General features: G+C 41.7%; 1 protein-coding gene and 1 long non-coding RNA gene across 9 annotated transcripts in view; both read left to right on the top strand.

Moving 5' to 3' along the window:
* The window catches only part of LTBP1 (latent transforming growth factor beta binding protein 1), a 403312-nt gene that overhangs the window by 211781 nt on the left and 165168 nt on the right, over nt 1–26363 (top strand). For all 8 annotated transcript variants that reach the window (XM_086700338.1, XM_086700340.1, XM_086700343.1 and 5 more), the window contains 2 exons: nt 19670–19772; nt 24868–24939. In XM_086700338.1, coding sequence (XP_086556464.1) covers nt 19670–19772; nt 24868–24939 — 175 coding nt within the window. The remainder of the gene's footprint in view (nt 1–19669; nt 19773–24867; nt 24940–26363) is intronic.
* LOC147582331 (uncharacterized) lies at nt 6678–9389 on the top strand. The gene is made up of 2 exons (XR_015248982.1): nt 6678–8747; nt 8787–9389. It is a non-coding gene; the product is annotated as an uncharacterized LOC147582331 (long non-coding RNA).

Here is a 26363-nt window from a genome sequence, read left to right on the forward strand (position 1 = left end):
AGCTCCACGAGGTGGTGTAGGTAGATTTTTTTTTTTTTAATTTTTTTTTTAACATTTATTTATTTTTGGGACAGAGAGAGAGCATGAACGGGGGAGGGGCAGAGAGAGAGGGAGACACAGAATCGGAAACAGGCTCCAGGCTCTGAGCCATCAGCCCAGAGCCCGACGCGGGGCTCGAACTCACGGACCGCGAGATCGTGACCTGGCTGAAGTCGGACGCTTAACTGACTGCGCCACCCAGGCGCCCCGAGATTTTTGAATGAATTGCAGAAACAACTGTGTAAATGCTCCTTCGGTGTGCATTGCGTTGCTTAGTGGGAACACTCTCATTAGCTGCAGATTTTGGCTCTTGAGACTTCGAATGCCTTAGAGTTATCAGTAACTGTGTTTATGTGTTACCATGAGAGGTCACATACGAAACAAATTTGGCAGAAACTGCCTTTGTGTCTATGGCACATTCTAATAGTAAACTTGGGGTTGAAAGTTGAACATGAGCTATGATCATGTATTTAAATTCAGGGCATCTTTGTATAGTGGAATGTCAGGAATTGCTTCAGTGGTAGAGGAAAATGCATGATTGGTTAGGAAGGCAAGCTCCCACAGAAGTGGGGGAGAAGAATTAAAGGAAAGAGAACATGGCAAGAAATGGAGAAGGGAGTGTTAGGAAAGACCAGAGAAGTGAAATAGCTTGGGATTCCTGGCATGCATTTGTACAGATAACAAGCCCCTTACACCTGAGGCATAGTGTGATATAAATGACTTAGTATCAAGGTAACACTTTCATGAAGCCCCCCTTCACCATGCAGTCAAATTCAGAATTGTTTCAAGTGGGACAACTGACATTATGTGCCTCCTGATGTGACACAGTATGGAGTTTCCACATCATCCTTGAAGTATTCTTGCCAAAAATATTTAACCTGAATCTAATAAAGCCTTTACACCTAACCTGTCTAGCTCATAGGCAAAGGGGAAACAAACTAAAAACATCACACACATATCTCCTCCAGCAGACAGATTCATAATGTAGGATATTATAACCTGGCTTCTTCAAAGAAAAAATCTTCTCATGAGGGAAAACAAGAAAAGCAGAGTGACTTTTCTAGAAAGAGACAAATGAGACCCAATGACAAATGTAACATATGAACCTTAATCAACTCTTAGTTAGAAATACACACACACACATACACACACACACACACACACACACACACACACACACACACACACCGGCTCCAAAGGATATTGGAGAAATCTAAATAGGGCTGGATATTAGATGATATTCTGGAATTACTATTATTTAGGTAGGATAATGATGTGGGGGTTATGTAGGACCATTCCTTATTCTTGTGAGATGAATGTTAAAAGTTTTAGGGGTAAAACGCCATGATGGTTATGGTTTATTTTCAAATGCATTTCATACACAAATAAGACAAAATTGGAATAGTTGTTGACCCTGAGAGGTAGGTATTCAAGTGACTGTCTCAGAATATGTGAAAGTTGCTTGAGGAAAAGAAACAAAAATGATAACTTTCTAGACTTAGAGTAATCAAATTTTGAGTTGAACTCGAAAGCTGTAACTTTGATACATTTTATGAATTTTTAGAGAGTAATTTTAAAAGTTTCAACTTAGGAAAGAATGGGGTGGGTGGATGTGGGGATGGTAGACATGAGGAGGCCACGGAAGAGACGTTGGCTTCGGTCCATTTGTGAATTGACCAGGGTCCAATCTAAGAAGTTAACTTGAAAATAAAGATGAATTCCTGAGCTTTTGTAAAGAATCAAGCATCAGGATTTGATTATTGGCTGTTGTGGGGGATTTAAAAAAAAAAAAAGGATGTGATAAGTTGGACCGTTCTGAACTTCCTTGCTTCAGAAATCAGATAAATGCTCACAATGATTGATTAACCCTGGGGGAGGGTTGTAAGATGAAGATGAGTAGCTACATCTTTGTTGTTTTTTTTTTTTAATATTTTTTTTTCAACGTTTATTTATTTTTGGGACAGAGAGAGACAGAGCATGAATGGGGGAGGGGCAGAGAGAGAGGGAGACACAGAATCGGAAACAGGCTCCAGGCTCTGAGCCATCAGCCCAGAGCCTGACGTGGGGCTCGAACTCACGGACCGCGAGATCATGACCTGGCTGAAGTCGGACGCTTAACCGACTGCGCCACCCAGGCGCCCCTACATCTTTGTTTTAAGCAGCCCCATCCTTGACTGACATCAAGAGTGGTGCGTTCTTGAGTATCAGTCAGGAAGTCTAATGCTGTTTCAGAGATGGAGCGAGAGCAGATGAGTGGAGAAGATTCATTGAGCAGCAAATAGCTGTAGTGGTGATAAATTTGTGAGAACAGGGGACATTTCTTTGGCTTGTATTATGAAGAGAAAAGAGCAGGAATAATGGGATTGGGAATTTATAATGTCACACACTTGACAGAGTGTGGCAAGATATGGGGGGGGGGTAGAGCTGGGGGAGGAATCAGGCCTATCGTTTTACTGTTGGAGAAAGTGATGTTCCATCTTTTAAGTCCTAAAAATAACTTCTTCTTTAGATCACATAGAGTATTGATTTCTGTGTGAATCGAGCTGGGTACAGGCATTGCTAAATTCATATTCAAGTATTAAAAGAGCAGAAATTAATAGAATGCATGGTATGGCTAAGAGGATGGATTTCTTGAATGTAAATCGAATCTGAAGCAGTTAACAAGTCATAATTTTGGCAGTTATCTCTCTGTGCTACCTGAAGTAGATGTGGGGGGGGGTGTTCTCTGTATATATTTGAAAACATTTTGGAAAGTCTACTCACTGTATAGATGAAGTTAGAATTACAATTTCCGATGGTTAAAATTACCAACTATTTTTAGGAAAATCTTGTGTTATTTCACATGCTGGAAATGTGAACATTTCCGTGCTGGTTTTCATCTCCAAGGAGAGGCCAAATTTCAGAAAATACCCCCTCAATTTCTTTTTGCATCACAGGGACATTGAATATGTATACTTTTTCTGTTGTACAAGGGTTTCCTTTGTTTTAAGTTGGTTCTCTTAATAGTGACCCAAATTTGAAACTTACTTGGCATTTGAGTGTCTGTTTTACGCAGGTTTTATTTGTTGCCCAGTTGCTGGCAACAAACATTTGCAGTGACCTAATGATGCCAGATGGTATGAAAAGACCCTGTCTGAGAAGTGTTTAGAATCACGAGGTAGGGCTTGGGGTCCAGTGTCCATGCTTGGGTCTGCCTTTGCCTGGTTGTGCAATCATGTGCTGTTTTAAATGTGGGAACATGCCCCTTAATTAGACACAGACGTACAAGACGAGACAAAAAATCCAGATTCTTCAAGACCTTCCTTTTGCACATGCCAAAAGAACAGAAAATTCCGCATATAAACACCTGAGTTAACAAAGAACAGAAATACTGGAAAACCTGAAGTAGGTCTAAACAGAAAAGATATTTTTAGTACAGTGCTTTAGCACAGATAAAGATGCTCAAGCAACACCCAAACCTGCTTGCAACCATAAAATGCCCGTAACAGTTAAAAAAACAAAACAAAACCGTAAGAAACAAACTCTGCGTTTTCGTTTAAATTCTCTAATATGTATTCACTACAAAAAAAAAAAAAATAATAATCCTTATGTGGATTAAGGAGAGAAGAGAGCAGTACTTGTGAAATCCTGAAATTACTGGAAAAGCCTTTATTTCCTTTCCTTCCCGGTCATACAAATAAGAAGAGCAGGAGCAAAACTGAGTTAAGATGACTTGAGAATTATTTGGGGGTCCTCCTAGAGGTTCTAGAAGTTGTTCCAACAGTTCTCTTTAGACAGGAAAAATGGAAACCGGATGGGCCATTGGAGAAAAAGTTTATATAATTGGAGATAGGTCTCTTTTGGCAGATAAATTCCATAACATCCTCAGGCTCTAAATCTTAGTCCTAACACACACACACACACACACACACACACACACACACAATTTTTGAAGGGCCAAACAAATGGACTTGACTTTTGTTTAAAAAAACTTTTTTTAAAGTAACCATCATGGAGAAATTAACAAGAAACTGTGATCTCATCAAAGTGGGAACTCTCCTAATTACACAGCTGAAAGTACTTTTTATCTTTCTTTTTTTTTTTTTTTTAATTTATTTATTTCTTTTGAGAGTGAGAGACAGCGCCAGTGGAGAGAGGGGCAGAGACAGTGAGAGGGAGGGAGGATAAGAATCCCAAGCAGGCTCTGGTTCCATGCTGTCAGCGCAGAGCCCAGTCCCTGGCTCACTCGATCTCACCAACCGTGAGAACATGACCTGAGCCATAATCAAGAGTCAGGTGCTTAACTGACTGAGCCACCCAGGTGCCCCTGAAAGTACTTTTTTAAAAAGTCTCGGGGCACCTGGGTGGCTCAGTCGGTTAAGCATCCAACTTTGGCCGAGGTCATGTTCTCACAGTTCGTGAGTTCAAGTTCTGCGTCTGGCTCTGTGCTGATAGCTTGGAGCCTAGAACCTGCTTCGGATTCTGTATCTCCCTCTCTATCTCCTCCTCCCCTGTTCATGCTCTGTCTCTCTCTCTCTTGCAAAAATAAATATTAAAAAAATTTTTTTAAAGGCTCAATTTTCTGTGACAGGACTTTGAAGAAGAATATTTCTTGGTTTCTACCACACAACAGCCAGTGAGAAAGTAGGGAAGCAGATGCTTGGTCTGTGAGTTCCACAAGGCAGAAAAGCTACGTATGGATAGATACTGATGTGGATTGATACTACAGACAGACTGTAGACTTTGCAAATCTGTTCGCAGTGAGGATGAGAATTCAGTGCTCAATTAAAGGAGCTGGGAGAGTATGTTCTGCTTAGAAACCTATTCTTTAATTTCCACAAAGTCCCCTCTGCTGTGACCTAAGAGCATTGTGAGGATGAGGCCTAAAAGTAGGGTAAAAGACGTGGTTTAGGATATTCTGACAGGGGTGATGCTAGAGTCATTGTGACACTCTTCACATTGGCTATTTCCCTAAACTGAGTCTACAAGCTACATAAATCGATGAGACTTCTAAAGAAGTAATAACTAGGAGCGCCTGGTTGGCTCAGTAGGTTGAATGTCTGACTTCAGCTCAGGTCATGATCTCCTGGCTTGTGAGTTAGAGCCCCATCTCAGGCTCTTGGCTGACAGTGCAGAGCCTGCTTCAGATCCTCTGTCCCCCTCTCTGTCTGCTTCTCTCTCTCTCTCAAAAAATAAGTAAAACATTTAAGAAGGAATAACTATAAGACATTTTACCAAAGACGCTTGGCCTCTCACTTACATATCATCCCTTATGTGGGAAGGAGAACTGGGTCAGCATTGGGTACAGGTGTGTATGTGGCCCTCACCCCTTACCCATTTCCCCAGCCACATGCTTTTGGGGGCAGGTCTGTCCCTGGTGAACTTGGCCTTCATCTTCTTGCAGAAGTACTGCGGGGCAGTGAGTGGGAAAGGCAGGGCCAGGGCTACCAGACATCTGCCTTCTCTGTGAGCAGAGAGCCCCAATGGGGTATGCTGATTGCATTTACTGAAGTTTGGCCTCCTTCAGGTGGAATAAACCATTAACACCAGGCCCTTCCTATGACATCTGGGTTTTTCTTCAGTGTCCCACTCAAATACTCCTTTGACATAATCTAAGAAATATTTAATTGAGTGTTAGTGAGTCTGGTTGTCTTCAGTGGCTCTAAAATGGCCACCCTTGCCAAACCTTACCTGTGTCAACTGCGGAGGTATCACCGAAGGTGTCACACACGTGTCAGCGATGGGTGCCTGGAGCTCTCCAGTGTTGGCTGGTCTGGTTCCAGCAGCCTTTGCCAGACAGACTTCATTCAGGGCCTCTCTTCATTCGAGTTTAAAAGATCAGTAAAGACCCAAAGGGAGAAGGAGCTGTATGTGAAAGAGAATGTGTCTGCATGTCTCTGGGCTTCTGCCAGTGGCCAGGGAAACTGCTAACTTTACTTGGGGAATGTGGGACTAAGACATTAGGATAATCAAAATATAGATTCTTAGAACTGAAGTAGGCTACTTGAGAGAATGGATGATGACCTAGACGCATTACCCTTCCTACTGCCTGATACCGGTCTTTACCTAGGCCAATGTCTGCTACCTATGCACGTCAGCTTTGGCTGTTCCCTCACCCTAATCTCTTTAATAGCCAAGTTTATGCTTTTTGGTCCTCCTCAAGCACCTCCTCTCAGATGTTTTTCATTTTATTGGCAGTGACAGTGCCTTTATCATGACTGGAAATATCAAATTTCCATGTTTTATGCCTCTAGGGCTCACTCAAATACTACCCCTATTAATAATTAGATTCCTGTTTTTTCTGAGGAACAGGCCTTGAGATTAATTATAAGGCAGTTTGGAGTGGAAGCATGTTATGTCACTTCTGAATTTGGCAAAGTGATATGATTTTGTGGTCATTCCATTTGAAGATGACAGTATGCCGGAAGTAGTTTTAAGAGCCCCAGGTTTGGAGCTCCTCGGTGGCTCAGTTGGTTAAGCGTCTGACTTTGGTTCAGGTCATGGTCGCACAGTTCATGGGTTTGAGCCCCATGTCAAGCTCTCTGCTGTCAGTAGGGAGCCCACTTCAAATCTTCTGTCCCTCTCTCTCTGCCCCTCCCCCACTTACACTAACTGTCTCTCTCAAAAATAAATAAATAAACTTAAAAAACTTAAAAAACTTAAAAAAGCCCAAGGTTTGAATTAATGTTTGACTTAGGCTCTATACATTACAAAAATGTTTAAAGACTCAGCTGGTATTCTTGGGTCTGTTGTTTCTTGGCCTTGCCAACATGGTCCCTTAGAATTGAGATAATGCTAAAACAAAGTAGAATCATTCTGGTTTACTTAAACACACACACACACACACACACACACACAGAAAAACCGAAATAAACCCCAGTCCTCTGGAATCTGACCCATAAATTTGTGGAGAAAAAGCAACACTGCCCTATATTGAGAGATGACAATGACTCCATCGCCCTGCCCTGCCCCTTCTCCCACACTGAGGACAGTACAGGTTTCTTTTTTTTTCTCATCCTTCCATTTTTTCTTTCTCCTCTTGTCTTCTTTTGTGAATCAAAAAATTTACATATCAGTGTATCAAATGGAATATTCTTTTCAGTGAGGCCCTTTTATGAGACTGTGCATTTATTCTAGCAATGGCTGTTGGGCCAACAGATTGGAAATTTCCGTTTCGAAGGGATTTTTTAGAACTAGTTAATGGAGCTGCATGAGAAAATTAGTCTGTCTGTGATCTTGTGCAGCTCCCTCATTTGCTATATTCTCAGTGGCTTGAAGGCTTCCAGGGGTCAGTTCAACCTCCAGAAAGCAAGGATTTGTACCATTGGATATTTGAAGTAGCATGTCTTCAACCCTGAAGAGAATTCTGAAATCCACACAGAGGAGTTCTAAATATTTTGAACAAAAACAGCAATGCTTTCAAGATGACACTTTGAAGAGGTCTGGTTTAGAATGTGCAGGCCTTAATGGAGCTGTTAAGAAAATGGTTTGAACATTCTGTGGCTTAGGGGCAGGCATCCTGGTAAGATGCTGTGTTTTTATAAAATTGATAGCTGATAGAGAACACTGACATTTATGGCCTTACTTGACCTTTAAAATAAGGAAAAGTTGGTATTCTTGTCTCGCATTTACTTATGTGAAGCCTGAGACTCAGAGATGGAGGTGATGTTTCCATGTCCATAATCTTTTTCCGTTTTTGCAAGCTCCCTGTCTCTCTGGCCCTCAGTTTTTTGTTTTTTGTTTTTTGTTTTTTTTTTGTGTGTTTTTTTTTCATTTTTCAAATAACTGGTTTGCCTGAGAAGACTACCAAGGCCACTTTTAGCCCTGCAGTCCTCTGACTGGTAAGTTTGACATCTTTCTTCTTTTCCATCTTATGTGCCACCAATAGTTACATATGCACAGGGCCTATGGACAGAGCAAACTGCACAAAAATGAGATACGTCAAGACCTACTAGGGACGCTTGGGTGGCTCAGTCGGTTAAGTGTCTGACTCTTGATTTCACCTCAGGTCGTGATCTCACGGTTCATGATTTCAAGCCCCAGATCCAGCTCTGAGCTGACAATCCCTCCTTGGGATTCTCTGTCTCTCCCTCTCTGCCCCTCCCCTGCTTGCCCTCTCGTGCTCTCTAAATAAAGAAACTTTAAAAAAAAAAAAAAAAGGACCTACAGTGATTTCTCAAATCCAGCCTGTATTGGTACCTCCAAAAAGTCTTCTGAAGTCCTTCACCCACATGTACTGTCTTCTGTCTGAACTCTACTTACTGCATTTGGAATCCAGTCAGACCATTTTGAATTTAATTATCTCAAAATTGTTGATTATGAACCTCTTTTCCCCACAAGGCTATGCTTTTCATGAGGGTAGGGCCATTTAGGAATTGAGCTCAGTGCTGGCGGCAGAATAGATTGTGCTGTAGTAATAAATTAACATGACAAAAGCTTGCATTTTGCTTGTTCTAGGTGTGTAAGGGGTAAGCCAGGAGCTCTGTGCCATCGCTCTCTGTCAGGCTGATGGGTTTCCACTGTGTTAAGACTGTGCTATCCGGAATATGTGGCCTCTTTAATTCCTATAGCAGGGGGAGAGAGGTGCTGCAAGGGACATTGCTTTTCCCACAACCCTTGTTCAGAGTGAGTCACTTGGCCCCGCCTGTCAGGGCTATGGACTCCATCGTGGCCCTCCCAAAACATATGTTGAAGCCTTAATCTCCAGTGTGACTATATTTGGAGATAGAGTCAATAAGGAGGTAATTAAGATGAAATGAGTTTGTAAGGGTGGGGCCTTGATGTGATAGGATTTGTGTCCATCTAAGAAGTGACCCCTGAGAGCTCACTCTCTCTGCCCTGTGTGGACACAGCAAGATGGCAGCGTCCTGCAAGCCAGGAAGAAAGACCTCACTAGAGCTGACGGTGATGGTGCTCGGATCTTGCATTTTAAGCAGAACGGAGAGAAAATGGATGTCTGTTCTTCAAGCCCCCCGGTCTGTGATATTTTGTTACAGTAGTCGGAGCTGACCGATGCAGTTAGGAAGCTGGCACATGCCGGGAAGCTGGGACAAGTGGTTCTTTGGTGAGCAGTGAATGTTCCTGCCACAAGTGGCAGAATGTGGTCAAGACAGACCTGGTTTCCTGCTCCCGGGGAACTCAAGAAACCTATTAATATGATTTGTGGCGTTCAGTTTTTCTACACTATTTGCAACCAAACCACAGGTAATTATTAGTTTTGAGTTCTGTGTACTTGGATAAAACACAGAAAAACTGAAAGCTTAACCAGATGAGGCACGTGTTGCAATTTACACAGCGGTATGAGGCCTGAAATGTTTTTTGTTCCTTGCAGTATCTCTACATAGAAAAAAAAAAAAAAAAAGAAAAGAAAAGAAACTGAGAAGCACCAGAGCTTAATATAGAAAATTTCCTTCAGTACAGTTGTAGAAATAAGCATTGGGGAAAGAAGCCTTTATGTTCATCATTTTGGGAGTGATTCAGTTGCCATAGTAATAACAACCCTGCCTGTATGCCCATCTTGATTTCCTCCTGAGCATGAGTCTGTCTTTTTAGTCACATCCTCGGTAATGGAACTTTGAATAAATTTCATGTTCTCACCATCTAATGCTAGGATTTATGATGTGATTTGTGTTGTTTTGCTGTAAGGACAGGGTAACGGGAATTATGATGTCAGAATATAATCATGACAATACTTATTCTTTTTACGGTGTAAAAATAGCAACACACATATATCACAACTGATGCACAACTGATGAAATGCTTATTAAATCATTGTAGAGATGGAGAAAATAGCCCAAATTTAATTGTTTCTTTAGAAAAGATATCAAGTAGAATCGTAAGTTTCATGCTTAAGAATTTTTTTTCCCCTTTGTATGTTACTTTTTAAAACCATTTTTGCCTTAGCGTAACTTTTAAAATATCGTTTCATAAACTAAAGTAGTTGTCTGGAATTCCTTGAAGCCTATGGTTTGGCTTCAGCGGACTTTAAACAAATACACTGTCAGAAATCAACGTGGATACGTTTCCAGCAGTTAATGCCCTAGTCATAGTAGATATTTTGTAAAATCAATAGCCTGAAATATCAGAGGATTATGGTTGTATCAGATACCCCAAATGCCTAACATTGTTTTAATTACTCTAATAAAAGAAAGCTGGGTGGATTAAAAAAAAAAAAGCAAAAAAAACCCTTGCTTATAAAGAATGTTCTGCTCAAGCCAAAGCAAATTTTTTACAAGTTCTTTAAAAAATCTGGAAGTATTTAAGCGCTTTCCTCTTCTTATGAGACAATGCCTGTTACCCCGCCAGTGCTGTGTCGTACAATATTCCCCTTTATGACAACAGGCCTTAGGACAAGTTGATCAAATATGTTGCTCTAGTTGCATTAATGATAGGCTTAGATATTTGGACCCTCTTTCTTACTGGCGCATAGAAATAAACATATTTAATGTTCTAGTGCATGGACATTGAAGAGCTCTCCTGAGGTTTTCCAGTTTAGTTTGGAGCCATGGTTGGCCCAGAGGCCATAAGAACACCGTTTTAGTCAGAAGACGGACAGAAGTCACTTTGCCGGAGTGGAGATATGTTTATATCATAGTGAAAAGATTGATGATAGGAATAAAGAGCTGTGATAGAAGTTTGGATTCATCCACCCCATTGTGTGTACTTGGAACTTTTCCCATAAGGGACCTCATTCTGGTTCTTATGAAAAGAAGTCCAAGATTTCCAAAAAAGGGATTCCCATTCTTCAACCAGATATAGAGTACTGAGGGTATAGCTTCTGTTTGCCAGAAAACCTCAGTTTGTACCAGAATGTTGGGATAAATTTTTCTGGGTCTGGGTGGGGGTGAACGTGTCAAATGCATGCTTGGAGTAATTTATGGGACACCCATGCCGTGTAGGTTGATCAATCACAGTGTGACCTTACAATGGGTCCCAGCTCAGGATAGGCAAAATTTGCATTTCCATGACCATCTTGAATAATTTCTGATAGTTTGCCTATTTGATAATCATATATGATTCATTATAATTAATCTAGAAAGTGGCTGTTGAAAAGCCATGACTGTTTTCAGGAAGATAGAGCTGCTTTTTTGTGAGCACTGATTAACAGAAAAGGGGTGAGCTGGGAGGGTAGGGTCAAGAAGAGGAGGCCCATCCTAGTATCACTGATCACACTGATCTAGGTCAGGGTGTGATGCTAGGCCTAGGAAGTCTGCATCATCATGGAATGTACTGTATCAGTCCGGCAGGCAGGAGACATTTAAGGAACCTTGCCCTTCATAGGATTTCCCTGACACAGGAAACCATTCCACTTACAACCTCCGGTTATCTTCTACCCCTGCACTGGAGCCTTTATAAAATCATAGAATTTAGGCACATCAATGAATATTAGTAATTAGTCTGTACTTAAAACTTTATTGATGAGGAAGCTAAAGTCTAGAGAAGTGAATTAGTTGCTTCACATCTCGTATCTCTGGTTGGTGAGGGCTGAAACTGAGCCTTTCTGGTTGCTACTCCAGTGTTCTTTCTACTATTCCATCCTGGCTTAGCCCATCTCTTGTGGTCCCAGGGTGTTCACAAGGAACCATTGCTATCTCTGTAAGTAGGCTCAGGCTGCCATAGCAAAATACCATAGTCTGGGTAGCTTAAGGTATCCAAACTTACTTTCTGCAGTTTGGGAGATAGGAAATCTGAGATCAAGGTGCTCACAGATTAAGTTCCTGGTGGAGCTCTTTTCCTGTTTTCAGACACCCACTTTCTTGACGTGCTCACGTGACAGAGAGAGAGAGAGAGAGAGAGAGAGAGAGAGAGAGAGAGAGCGCGCGCGAGAGTGTGTGTGTCCCCGTCAGTCAGTCAGTGGTTTATGCTGTGGTCTTTATTCCCTTCCTTGTAAGTACACTAATCCCACCCGGGAGCTACACTCTTATGACTTCATCTAAACCTAATTACTTCCCAAAGGCCCTGCTCTCTGTACCATCACGTTCGAGGTCAACGCTTCAACATAGGGATTTGGGGGATGAGGCACACATTCCGTCTGTAACACTAGCTTAGCGTGAAAAGACAGCTGTATTTCCTGGGACCTGTCTTAGTGAGTTCCACATTCTGCAGGGTTTTATGATTAAGCCATGGCTGCTTGTGGTCAAGAGGTGCAGAGTGGGCTCTGTTATTTTTGCTTCGTGGACTTGGTCTTCTTACCAAGACGTGGTGGGTGACCAAAAAGATCTGGATGTCCCCAAAGTGAAATTTGCTGCTTGAACATTGATATTAACTGGTTGAATTATTGTCATTCAGTGACATCATGTTGTGTTTCTCGAGGAGAATTAAAATGAAATCCACATGATTACACATCTTTCCACTAATTTCCATTAATTCTCTGAGCACTTTTCACTAGCCTGAGCACTTTTGTGAAAACCTGAACATTTTTAGGAAAACATAATACCTTCTTTTTCTTTTCATATTTCTTAAAAATTTTGAAAAGTGTTTATTTATTTTTGGGAGAGAGAGAGAGAGAGAGAGAGAGAGAGAGACAGAGTATGAGCAGAGGAGGGGCAGAGAAAGAAGGAGACACAGAATCTCAGGCTCCAGGCCTGATCTGTCAGCACAGACCCCAATGTGGAACTCAAACCCATGGACCACGAGATTATGACCTGAGCCGAAGTCAGACGCTTAACTGACGCTACCCAGGTGCCCCTCTTTTCATATTTCTATATCTAAATTACTTCATGTATCCTTTCTTGACAAATTGAATCTGGCATGTGGGATACTGAATAATTGTTGGGTTACTTAGTCCTTTGTTAAATAAACCCAAGTTTCTAGGTGAGGGGCCTGGACAAAAGGGTCTAATATTGATTGTGAGCCTGGTACATGCTGGCTATCTGACTGTCTTATACATATTGTCTCAGTCCTCTTGAGATCTCTCTGGAAATGGGCATTTTTAGTTACGTTTTATAGAGTTTGAATGTTTTGCCCATAGTAAAAGACATGGTTAATTGGTAAAGTGAGGACCCGTCTTGGTCCAACCTCAGAAGATATGCTCTTACCATTTACTCAGTTATGGGTCATCTTTATTACACTACTTCTCATTTGGTCCACAGGGAAGGTGATTGTGTGGAAAGATCAGTTTCACATTCAGATAGCCCTAATTCTAATGGACGTGGAGATGCCTGGGTATTTGCTTTGTGGTAGGACATCTTTTGTTGGGGATAGCATTTGTTGGGGAGAGATCCTGTTCTGTGCTTAACTTAAAACCTCCCTTTTAGCAGTGTGGAGGTTCCTCAGAAAAATAAAAATAGACCTACCCTATGACCCAGCAATAGCACTGCTAGGAATTTATCCAAGGGATACAGGAGTGCTGATGCATAGGGGCACTTGTACCCCAATGTTTATAGCAGCACTCTCAACAATAGCCAAATTGTGGAAAGAGCCTAAATGTCCATCAATTGATGAATGGATAAAGAAATTGTGGTTTATATACACAATGGAATACTACGTGGCAATGAGAAAGAATGAAATATGGCCTTTTGTAGCAACGTGGATGGAACTGGAGAGTGTGATGCTAAGTGAAATAAGCCATAGAGAGAAAGACAGATACCATATGGTTTCACTCTTATGTGGATCCTAAGAAACTTAACAGAAACCCATGGGGGAAGGGAGGGAAAAAAAAAAAAGAGGTTAGAGTGGGAGAGTGTATGGAAACCAATTTGACAATAAATTTCATTTATTAAAAAAACAAACAAAACCTCCCTTCTACTCTTTCTTTGAGGAGTAGTATAGCTAATGGGCTTTTAATAATTAGCCAATTTTGGGCTTTTTGGTCCTCTGATAACTGTTCATGTTGACCTGAAATGTAATTTCTTCATTTTTTTCCCCCATAAATGATATACTCTTTGCTGTTAATTCTGTTTTACTCTTGAGAGGAAGTATCAGATGTGGAAAACTGTACTTTGATAAAAACAATCCTTTCCCCCTCTTTTTCTTCCTCTTTATCAATATTTCTGTGTTTGCCATTACTTCAAAGATGCCAAATATTTCAGTGGACACCATCCAAAACATTTTGCTTTGGGAAAATGAACTATGCTGTTTCCTTTTCCCTCTCTCCTGATTAATTTTGGTATCTAACTACAAATGAAATCCCCGATGTGGAAAACTCTCTATGGCTTAGCTCTACCTCATTCTCTGACTTTCCCCACCCACTGTCTCTGTTCCTTTGTCCTTGGCCTGCCTTCCTCTGCCCTTCGCCTCCCACCCACCTGTGCCTGGGTCCTCTCCCAGTTGGTGGTCAGTCTTGGGCTTAGCCAGCGCTGTTCCATCTCTTTGGAATCTGGCTCTCCAGTCCAGCCGTTGAGTCACCGCCTGTTTGAGCCCCTGCCCAACACAGCCCTGCAGCACTCTTGCAGGAGCTGCAGTGAGTCAGCCTTCTCTGTTCTTTCATGTTTTACTTCAGTGAATCTTAAAAATCTGCATTACTTTAACTTTTTAAGTTCTGTTTGTGTCTTTGGCTCCAGTGCCTTTTTCTCTTTGAGGAAACGTTCTTTGTTTAAACTCAGTACTTTATGCATCAGTGTGCAATGGTTCCTGATAACAAAGTAAAATGAGTTCTATAGATGTAATAGGGATAATTCTTAAGAGTATGTTGATATTATTGTTTTTAAATGTCTTAAAATTTTTTTAAGTTTATTTTGAGAGAGCGAGCAAGCACAAGTCGGGGAGGGGTGAGAGAGAGGGGAGAGAAAGAATCCCAAGCAGGTTCCGCACTGTCAGCAAGGAGCCCGATGCAGGGCTCAGACTCACGAACCTTGAGATCATGACCTGAGTCAAAACCAAGAGTCAGATGCTGAACTGACTGAGCCACCCAGGTGCCCCTGAAATGTCCTTCTTTAATAGGAAGGCTAAGTAGTGGCCGTGACATGGTGGCCATCTTTGTGGAGTGGCCCTTTTACTACTGAAATATCTGAACGCCTTTAACAAATTTATGATAAGAGGCTAACACATGGCCAGCATTTGAACATTTTATGGGTTGTACTCACACGAGACTCAGCTGAGAGGGCAGATGGGGATCCAGCCGATGCTCTGTTTACTGAGCGCTGTGTCCTGAGGCAGAACACATCTTAACGGTCACATTTTTCTAATCCCCATAGAGGGGCAGAAGGGATAGGGCGGCCCTTTTTGGACATGCATCGTTTGATCTCACCACAGTCCTTTGTAGTTGGGATTATTGTCCCACTGTCCCATTACCAGCCCAGAGAGGCTGGACAATCTGGTGGACGTCTCTACTCACAAGAGAGTAGGAATTTAGATCCAGGTTTACTGACTACAGCCCAGCACTCTCTTCTTTTACTCCCTACTGGACCTTCCTAACCCAGAACTTGGCACAACACAGCCAACACTCTTAGAACGAGGATATTATAGGTACTAGTAATTTTAACATGGGAAAATGAGATCTTATGAAACCACACTCCAATATTTATCATAATCTCTTTAAATTATTGTTCATCTCTAGAACATTTCCAGTGGTGAGTTTTTAGGTGACAAAAATTATGGGCCTTGGTTGCCAAATGCTAAGTTTTGAACTGTCATTCCTGCTCATATATTTATAGGGGGATGTAAAAAATGCAATCACAGCTTAACTTTGAGTGTCAGGAAAGCGCCACGGTAGTACCTCAAAACTGAGTTGAAGTCAGAAGTGTTCTCAACTAGGTCAAGATTTTAAAAAGTACATGATCCCACAATCTGTTTATTCTTAGCAACTAATTTAAAAATTAAAGGTTTTTGCACCATTGCTTGCAATAATTTTGTGTTGTAAAAGTTAAAACATGGGTATTCATGGAATAATCGTAATGATTCTTGCATAGCTTTACTTTCTCGGACGTTCTGGTAACACAGGAAGGTAGGAAAGGTCAGTGAATTATTTTCTTGCACTCACTCTTCTAAGAACCATGGTCAGTGCACTGGTGAAGTGGGGCTGGTAGTAGGTCTGTTTGTTCTTCTCTTTTCTGTCTAGTTTGCATAAGTCTCGTAGAAGGAAGCTCCACCTGCGGTGAGCGTCTCTGGAGCTACTGATATGAGGAAGGAGGTGAGACAGAAGAGATGGTTAGGAGTGCACCCACCCAGACACACTCCTGAGGTAGACATGAGAGCAACAGAAGTCCTCCAGGTTGGCTTTAGTGTCTCGTAATTTGTATTTCCTAAATCACGTCGTACGACCTGTCAGTATGTATCGAACACAGAACCCTCGCCCTGGCAGAAACCATTGAAGCCATCTGCTTTGAATCCTGGGCATTCCTGGCAGATGGTCCTCCAGCTTCTGCTCCCAGTGAAGATGTCAGCGTCTTCTGTTGTTGAGGAGCATTTGCTGTTGAAAAGGTTTCCTCCTGAATGACCTAAGTCCTCTCTTTAGTCCTACTAATACCTTCATCATGCAGCTAGCCTTCTTTAACATATCTGTACTGTGCCATCACGGTCGGACATATTCTTACTCTGCTTTCTTCACTGGATGCCCACAGTACCTGGTTGCCAGACCCGGCATCATTCTACTTGCTGCTCTAGGTGGGTCGTGCATTTGCTGAATGCTGGCATGGATGTGTGGACTTCTGTGTCCCCCCAGTGTGCAACCTGAGGTGGTGAGCTTTTTGAGGAGCTGCAGCTCGATGCTCATTTGACAGGATAGATTTTTCTTTCTGGCTTGAAATGGCTAAATATTGGTTGTAAATTTTTTAGCACGTTTCTTCTGGATTCCTCACACATAAGATACGCCTTGAAATGAGAGACAGGCTTTCTCTGAAAATGTGGTGAGTGAGTCACATAGGAGAAATTCCATTTGTGTTTTTCACTTGTAAAAATCACCTCAGTCTGGGCATGAAAACGCAGTTCGGCAGAGCCAGTCATGGGTCCTTGGGATGGTGTCTCACGAAGAAGCAGAGTCTACCACTCTGAGAGAAGAACATTCTGAATGCAAATCTCATCCTATTCTACGTAATTCTCTCCAATGTGACCTTCACTGTGGAGGAGAGAGCATCCTCTTCCTCCTTCTTTTCCTCTAGGCACTTCCTCCATCCAAATAAGACCTCACAGTGTTGGGTAGTCTCCTGTGTGAGAGCCTTGCCTGTGGCCTCAAAGGTCTCTCAGGCCTTGTTTCTGGCTCACGTTGAAGCCTCTTCATAATTAACTACCTCAAGAGGCGTGTGTGAGACTTTGTGCCTTGCTGTAAGCCTGACTTCATCCCTTGCAGCCTGTTATTATCCTGTGTAGACCCAATTTTGAGAGGAACACACGGTTTTGTGGTACCACCTACACCGTCATTTATTTAATCGATTTGGATGGTTTGTGCTGCTTTTGGCTGTGGACCTGCAAAAACAAAGCCATGGGATAAAGCAGCCCGAATCCTGTAATGAAAACCTCATACCTTTTCTGAAGCCTGTTAGAGAGAAAGAGAGGAGAGAGAGAGAGAGGGAATTTATTTTTACCCTACCAAATAAAACATTCTAGGAATCTGAGGTGAAAATTGGATTTTAACTGCTGCTAAAATTTTGCGCATATAAAATCAGCAAGTGCTGAAAGTTCTGCCTGATTAAAGGGAAGAGCCTGGAGAGTCTGGTGCAAGAATGATCCATATCCGAAGCACACTGGTGTCTCACATAAACCTCTTTGATAAAACTGGAAATAAACATTTCTGGATGTAAGCTTCCTGTGACTGAGCTGAAGGAGTCTGGAAACTACCCGAATCCAGCCATGGTTGCTTCTCTTCTGTCATGTTCTCCTTTGTTGGAGTGTTCACTCCACCCCCCCATTCCCCCCCACCGCCGCTGCCATCTCCCTGCCCTTCCCTCACCCCAACCCCCATCATTGACTGCTGTTGAGAGCACATAACATCCTGTTGAAATCCCTAAAAAACCACAAAAGCCTGAGGACTTGAACACTATCATTCCCTGTGCCAGGCCTTCCCTGATTTGGTTTTACAATTCGAACAGGTAGTCACTTAGAGCCTCGGGCAGAATGCTATCTGCCTGGACCCAGAAGTCTGCTGAGTGAATGGTGTCTGCGACCCGCTGCCCTTCTGAGGGCCGCCACCTGCCCAGACGTTCTTGTCACCATGTTGTGCTCAACCAGCCTGGGTGCAACTGCTAACTTTTCTTGGTCTGCAGAGAACCACTGCTTGGTGGCCTGTAGCTAGGTTGTTTGATAGTTCCTTAGATTGCTTGCACCTTCCATCCCTCAGAAGTGATCGAGCATGGGCACTGTGTACTGGGGTATAAAGAGACATAATATACATCTGTGTTTCATTCACAAGCATAGCGGAGGCAGTGGAGCCGTGTGGGATGTGCTGTGGGGTACGGAGAGAGGAGGTGCTCGCTGAAACTGAGGAGACTGGATGCTTCATGGTGCCAGTTCTTCAGAGCTGTGGGTCACGGTAAAGGTTCTCCAGCCAAAGGGAAAAGGATGGCTATAGGGTATATGCCAAGGAAAGGAAACTGCTCTTGGAAAGACATTTGTTCAGAAAATAAACAATCTTTTAGGGTGTCTGAAGGCTAGATGTGGGGAGGTACAGGGGGACACAGAGAAAGTCGTATGTTCTGAAGTAGGGTAGGGAGGACCCTTGTGTACCATCCCAGGGAGTTTGCAGTCTTCAGACTGTGGGAGTCATTGAGGGGTTTGAATCAGTAGAGTGATGTCATCAGATTCGTTTTCAGAAAAATGACACTGGAACCCGTTGGGAGGACTTTTTAGAGGTTGAGGCAGAGGAAGGCAGAGTAACTTCTCAGATGCGGGGTCTGGGCTTAGCCTACAGAGTATCGGTGGAGAGCCAGGTTGCCCTTCTTGCCTGAGTGGCCTCAGAATGGGTACAGAGAATAGGATCTGTTTGCCTTGGCCCTTCCTGACCCCATTGGGTTGGTCTGACTTCCAACCCTTGCCTCTCAGGCTCTTCAGACATCGTGTGATTAACCAGGAGATGAGATGCGTCTTTATATTTGACAACTCTAGCCCTGCTCTTCTACCTACTGTCCTTGCTGAAACCTGCCAGCACCTTCCTTGCTTGGCTGACCTGCTGGGTCAGACCACTTGGCTGTCTGGAGCTTTCATCTCTGCCAAAGCTGATCTGGCACAGCCAATGATCATTTCTTGTACTGTCCTTTCCTGCCAAGGCTTGGTATTATAGGAAGCCCTGAAGACTCTTGTAGATGGGACCTGTGCCATATTTTCCGCGTTTGCACACATGCCATACCCTCAGAGCTCTGCTTCCCAATGATCCACACCAGAGGTTCCAACAGACAGTTAAACTAAATTTTAAAAGTTTATGTTGAACTTGTGAGTTGAGGTTCTTCTCAAAGGAAAATCAAGCGGGGGGTGGGGGTGGGGGAGGTAGCATTGGAAATAGGCATTTTATAAAGTGCTCTGAGCAGTGACAGATTCTCGTAAGACTCTAAAATGCCAAGAAGCTCTTAGAAATATGCTTGTTCATTAGTGTTGTATGGATTCTGTTCTGGTGTTTTGGTTCAAAGTTTGAGTTTTTTGTGTAATGTTTTTTTTTTTCTTTTCCCCTAATTGTGTCGATAAGAAGGGAACTGTTTTATAATGTGACGGTGAAGCACAGCAGTGTTCTAGAGCTGGGACATCCTGCACTCAATTAACCTTCGAATTTCACATCTCATCACTGCAGTGTGGCAAGGCGCTCCCTGGCCTTTCGAAGCAGGAGGATTGCTGTGGAACTGTGGGTACCTCGTGGGGCTTTAATAAATGCCAGAAATGCCCCAAGAAGCCGTGTAAGTGACGTTTCATTATTCCTTTGAAGGTTAATGTAGCGTATCGCTTTCCTTACGATAACTGTTCATTGGTGAGACAGCCTTCGACTTTCAAAGAACTCTTAGAGAATTCTAGAACATAGTGCTGCAATTCGCATGTCCAGAAACCTTGCTGCTGGTCCATGAAAGCTTTACTGTCAATTCTGTGTTGTAAAAAGCAGGTATCAGTTGCCTTTTCCAGTTTGATCACTTATTTCTAAAAAAGCATTTTAAGAAACTAGTAAGCTAAACGAGGTTATTTTTCCTCAGGCAAAGAGAAAAGAAGCTGTCTTTAAAATTCATAAGTGTTTCGGGGCGCCTGGGTGGCTCAGTCGGTTAAGCGGCCGACTTCAGCTCAGGTCATGATCTCGTGGTCCATGAGTTCGAGCCCCGCGTCGGGCTCTGTGCTGACAGCTCAGAGCCTGGAGCCTGTTTCAGATTCTGTGTCTCCCGCTCTGTAACCCTCCCCCGTTCATGCTCTGTCTCTCTCTGTCTCAAAAATAAACGTTAAAAAAAAAAAAATTAAAATTCGTGTTTCAAAAACTGACAAAAAATGAAGCTGCTGTTCCTTAGGTTAAATTCCTTAAGTGAAATTTTTATCAATTTTTATCAAAACTTTTATCAATAGCCACAACAGCCATTTGGTATACCATAAATGTTCAGATTTCACTGAAAAAAGGCTAAAATGGAGAAATGATTGGTTGCTGATCTGGACAAGACAGGTCTACAGTCTCTAGAACCCAGTACTTTCCCTGCCTTTTCTTAGTCACCACTTTTATACCATCACAGTTCTCTGTGACATGAATTTACACTGATACCCCGTCTTCTGGTTAGTCTATAAATCGTAGTTTTTAGAACCTATTGATTTGCATAAATCCAGGTTTATGTCCCTCTGTTACTTTTTTCCCAATTATGCCAGTATTTTTAGTTAAAAAAATTTTTTTTAATGTGTATTTATTTTTGAGAGAGAGAGCGAGAGAGAGAGAGAGAGAGCGAGCGCACGCTCAGGGGAGGGACAGAGAGAAAGGGAGACCCAGAATCTGAAGCAGGCTTCAGGCTCCAAGCTGTTAGCACAGAGCCCGACACAGGGCTCAAACTCATGAATGGTGAGATCATGACCTGACCGGAGTCAGATGTTTAACCAACTGAGCCACCCAGGTGCCCCTATTTTTAGTTTTTGAATGTAGCATTAACTTTGGCTGATTTCTAATAGAGATTTTTTTGAAAGACAGAAGTAACTTGTTTTTTGTAATACACTTAACTCATCACATTTTCCCCAAGAAAGCAAGTGATATTTTTCCTCCATTATCTTCCTTTGCCTACTGTAACTGAAGATTTTTATAGTAGGTTTTTACACTTCATGTTGCAAGAAATTTCTCATTTGCTTCAATTGGATAATTTTTATTTACTCTTCTTAAGTTGATTTGATATTCTCATCTGCCTTTCACACCTATGTTCAGTCTAGAATCTGTCATCTTGAAATCATTGCTCTACAGGTGTGACTTATGTACTATTTGTTCTATGGTCATTATAATTGGTTACAAATAACTGTCTCATTGTCTCTCATTTGGACCTCCTTGTCTCTCAAATTTACCTGTTCTCTAAATCTTTTGATGCCTAAACTTTTGTTTATTTCATTGATACTGCTTCTGTTTTCTTTTCTTTTGGAGGGCTAGTGAAAACACCCACTAAAGTTTCCAGTAAATAAAGAATTCTTTATTTAGGGAATGAATCAAATAAATGAGACCTTCATTACTAAGAATGTCCCCTGTGGACTTTCTATGCTGATTTGATAATGATTGGTAATGTGGATTTCCAGCAAGTGGGCTGAGTGTGATAGTTCCTCCTCACTCAAAGATCCATGTGCCAAAATGATTCTGGCAACGTGACCAAAGGGATATCCAGGAGAGATATGGTATGATTTAAAAGAGCCTGGAGTTTGGAGCTAGGTAGACTTGAGTTTGAGTCCCAGCTTGAGTTGTTTGCTGTTGAGTCTTATGAGGCAAGTGTCTATATCTAAAATGTTGAGAAAAGATTACTTTTTTTTTAGATGTTTACTTTTGGGGGGGGAGGGGGAGAGGGAGACAGAGGGAGAGAACACAAGCAGGGGAGGAGCAGAGAGAGATTGAGAGAAAGAGACATGACACAGAATCCCAAGCAGGCTCCGTGCTGTCAGCACAGAGCCCAATGCAGGCTCAAACTCATTAATTGTGAGATCGTGACCTGAGCTGAAATCAAGAGTCAGACAATTAACTGACCAAGCCACCAAGGCGCCCCAACTTTTTATTTTTTTTCATGGCCTTTCCGTCACGTACTGTATAAGTTTGTCTGTGGGAACATTGTGAAGGGGGCAGTGTGTTTCCCACCTCTAAGTCTAAGGACTGCAGAAAGAGAAGTTCAGTTCTTACAGCTTCATTCTGGGGCCAAGTTCATGTTCTGTCATACTTATTGCATCTTCTCTCTTATCTTATGCCTTTTTCTTATCTCTCCTTCTCTCTGTGTCTTTTGCTTAAGTGCTTCTCTTTCCTCCATTTTTCCCAGCCCCAAAGTTGCAAGATAGGGACAGAAGTTAGGGGTACAGAGAATCTTCCATTCTTGTTGTTTTTTTAATCCCTGACTTCTACTCCTGACTTTGTGTTGTTTTTACTTACAGTTGTGTTATCTGAGCATAAATTCCCTGCTTTAAATGGTCTTGTTAACTCTCCATTTTAGTGTTAGTAATAATTTAAGCTAAATGTGAAAGAACAAAGTTGCTATCACTTCTTACTAAATGCTGATGAAAATAAATTCATAGGTTGGCTCATGTAATGTATAAAATTGAAGAGATTGATTTCATTTCAGGAAGGGCAATGTGGATTATGACTGAAGTAAACCATTAACATCTTGACATTTACTTTGTGCTGTCCTAAGTGACTCACTCCCAAGAAACACACTCAGGGTCACATTCTTCCTGTGTCATTTAAAAACTTTCCTTTCCTTGGTTGGTACTACTCTCTAAATCATATTCATTTTGGAAGGCAGCAGACTTTCCTTGGCTTTATATGCTATGGTTTTGTGTTCCATGCCTTCCCCCCACCTTTTTTTTTCATTTTAAAGTAGTTCAAACTTCAGTGTTCAAATGACTTTTGTTTAATGTTTGAAGTTTTTGTTTAGCCGCATACAGAAAGACCTTTCATTGTTGTTTAGTTTTTACTGCAAAAACTTAATTTTAAATCTGTAAACGATTTCATTAAATACCCTGTAATCTATTAAAAATGTACTTAGCATGAACAAGTCACTTGTCCTTTAGAGGTTTTTAGAAGAAAATTTAGAATCTGAAACATCGAATCCTAAGCTGAGGGAGACCTGAAGAGATCATCTGGTCTGGCTCTCTGCCTTGAGGTTGATGACTGTGGAAACTTTTAAAACAAGATACCATCTCTTTTGCCTTTGAACAGTTCACAGACAGAGATCCCAGAATCTGTGTAGGCAGCCAGGGTCTTCATTCTGTGGGGCAAGACTAGCTGTGTGGCCAAGGAGCTTGAATTGGGGTGACTCCCCACATGCCAATTTCTGCCCTCCTATAACTCGCTATTCCAAGACTGCTCACTGTAACCTTTTCCTAGCTTTTAGAAAGATCTGAAGAGATGGGACATATGACAAAGAAAGGAAGTGAAGGAGGAGAGAGGAACACCACTCATACATATTCACCCTGTTCCATTAGTGGTGAGAATAAACAGCATGTGTTAGGGGCAAAATAATTTTATTTTCCAAAAGAAAATTTCCTTTTTATTTTGTATTTTCCCTCTTTATTCTTTGTTCAGGTCTTTATAGTGTTCTAACCATCCATCCTGTTTTGATTATTGCCCTTTATCTGTTGTTCATGATCGTAATGAAAGACTACCTTATGGCAGGAAATAATGGCATCTGTCATCTTGTGAGTGGTTTTTGTTAGGCACTGTGGTAGGCATCTGTATAAATTATGTCTAAAATCCACAGCGACCCAGACCTGCTCAGTAGATGGGAATACTCCCATTGTACAGAATCACCATTTGAATCCCAGAAAGCTTGTCTCCCAAAGTTGCAGAGCTATGGATAGCCAGAGCCATGATTTGAACTTAGGTCTGCTTGGTCCCTGAGCTTATGCTGTATCCATATGCCAGGAAATCATTTTGGCCTCACTTAAGAGCATCAGTTTCAGTGACTAGGGTTTGTTGATAATTTGGTAATTGCAACATTATATTGCTGGTGAAATTTCTGGGCGATGAACCATACCACTGATCGCAGAGGCCTTTCTCATCTCCTAGCTTCCTCTCATCATTTCCTGTTCTTCTCAGGTTCATAGTAGGAAGAATCACTCATTACCAAGATATGTGAGCCAGTATTTAGGCGAGCATATTATTTATTGTTGAAACTGGGACACTTTTGGGAGTGGAGTGCTGTTATTAATGCACTTTGCTAGTACAACTGGCATAAGCCAGGACTGTTCCAGACAGACTAGGATGTATGTTTACCCTACTTATAAGAAAATTCAAATGCCTGGAGCAAATTACTGGGCAGGGAGAGAGTCTTTGTAATATAAATGATCACTAACTGGTAGAACATATTAAACCTTCTTATGATTCTTTTTTTTTTTAATTTTTTTTTTTTTAACATGTATTTATTTTGAGACAGGGAGAGACAGCATGAACGGGGGAGGGTCAGAAAGAGAGGGAGACAAAGAATCTGAAACAGGCTCCAGGCTCTGAGCTGTCAGCACAGAGCCTGATGCGGGGCTCGAACTCACGGACCACGAGATCATGACCTGAGCTGAAGTCGGACGCCCAACCGACTGAGCCACCCAGGCTCTCCTCTTAGGATTCTTTTGATTAACGTTATTAAGGTTTGCTGACAACTACTTGGGACTATATACATTGCAAAATAAGTGGTATATTTATAAGTGAGTATAATGTAAAAGAAACTGATATACATTGAATTGGGTATCTTAGAAATGAATAATACAGACCACTGATGACTTCCGTGGATTAGGTTATCACAACAGGCAGTTTAGGACTGTAAGAATTTAAGCATGTAACAACGCATTCTTTCTTCCTTACAGCGTATCATGGATATAACCAAATGATGGAATGTCTGCAAGGTTATAAGCGGGTCAACAACACCTTTTGTCAAGGTAAGTTTAACTGAGTTCATTGGTGTGGATTTCCGTTGCTTTGGCTTTTTAGGGATCTTAAGTTATTTGACCACAATTTTCTCATTAGCCCCATATGAGAAAGTCACAACAATGAACTACCTCTTGCTCACTCAATTTATCTATAAGGAAGCAAAGAGTTATAGTGTATGGTTGCTAGAATTAATAGCATTTAAACGTCGTGGAACTTTTTTCCCCCTATGTTAATTCGTGATGAAATCCACAGGAGATTGGATTATATTACAGAGCACCGTATGGTCTCCATGCTGGTCACTCCCTTTCCATGCGTGGGTGCATGTGCATGCATGTGAGTATGCATGTGTACCTAGCAGTGTGCCTTCCTTGCTGACACAGGATTGGGTAGTAGAGTTCCTTTATTTCCCTCTCATCAGAATATTGCTAGCCATCTCAAAGTATTTAAGTATTAAATGTCAGGGTGCATACACATTTCCTAGGCAATAGGTAAAGCTCTGTAGCTAAATGTGAAATGTCCTGAGTGCTTTTGCTCAGTGCTTATTTTGCACCTTATAGCAGATTTGAACAAGCAGGGGGAACCTCAAGAGATCCCGTAGCCCAGTGTCTGTAGTTTACAGACCAGGGCATTCAAGCCCAGACTGGTGTAGTGACTTTCCTGAGGCTAAATAGAGCTGGGGTTGTAACTCAGGTTTACGAGTACCTAGTTTAGTACCCACATATGATTTCAAATTTTGTTTCATTTACTCTGTGGTTTGTCCAATTAATGCTCCTAATTTCCCGTTAAATGTCTGGGTAAAGGAGTTATTAGTAACTTGGAAATGTGTGTATATTAAAATGGAGAAAGAGCCTCCATTAGTGAACCAAAATCCACATTAAGAACACAGCACATGTTTTCCAACTTGTTGTCTGGGGCTCTGTATCCTTGACCAGTATGTGTTTATATAGGACAGGGTAGATTAAGGTAATGTTACAAAGTCTAGATTAATTCCTATTAAAAGGGTTATGTCAGTGGACTGTCTTAATTACCTGAGAATTTTCTCAGGTTGTTCCATATTGCATCTATCTAACTTTTATGATCTGTAGAGCTCTAGCAAGAAAAGAATTTTCTTTTGAAACGTACATAGGTGTACCATGCATTTTAAAAAAGTGTTGCCTTAAAATATGGTAATCCTCCTGAAAGATTTAACTGCTCAGGGAGAGGGCACCCAAGACCCTGTGTAAGAAACATCTTAGTAACGTGGGAGTAATGGATTAATCAATATTACATAGGAATCAGTAGAATTTAAGATATCCTTAAGAGATTGTATTAAATGGATGGAAGATTGAAATGGATGGAAGAATGAAGATGTTGAATGAACAGATGGCTAAATATATATTCTACAGCATAAATGAAGTGATTGCTTCACAGATTTGGATGAAAATCTATATGA

The sequence above is a fragment of the Puma concolor genome, chromosome A3, assembly GCF_028749965.1.
Source record: "Puma concolor isolate L17-30 chromosome A3, mPumCon1.1.hap2, whole genome shotgun sequence".
In the NCBI taxonomy this organism is placed as follows: domain Eukaryota; kingdom Metazoa; phylum Chordata; class Mammalia; order Carnivora; family Felidae; genus Puma; species Puma concolor.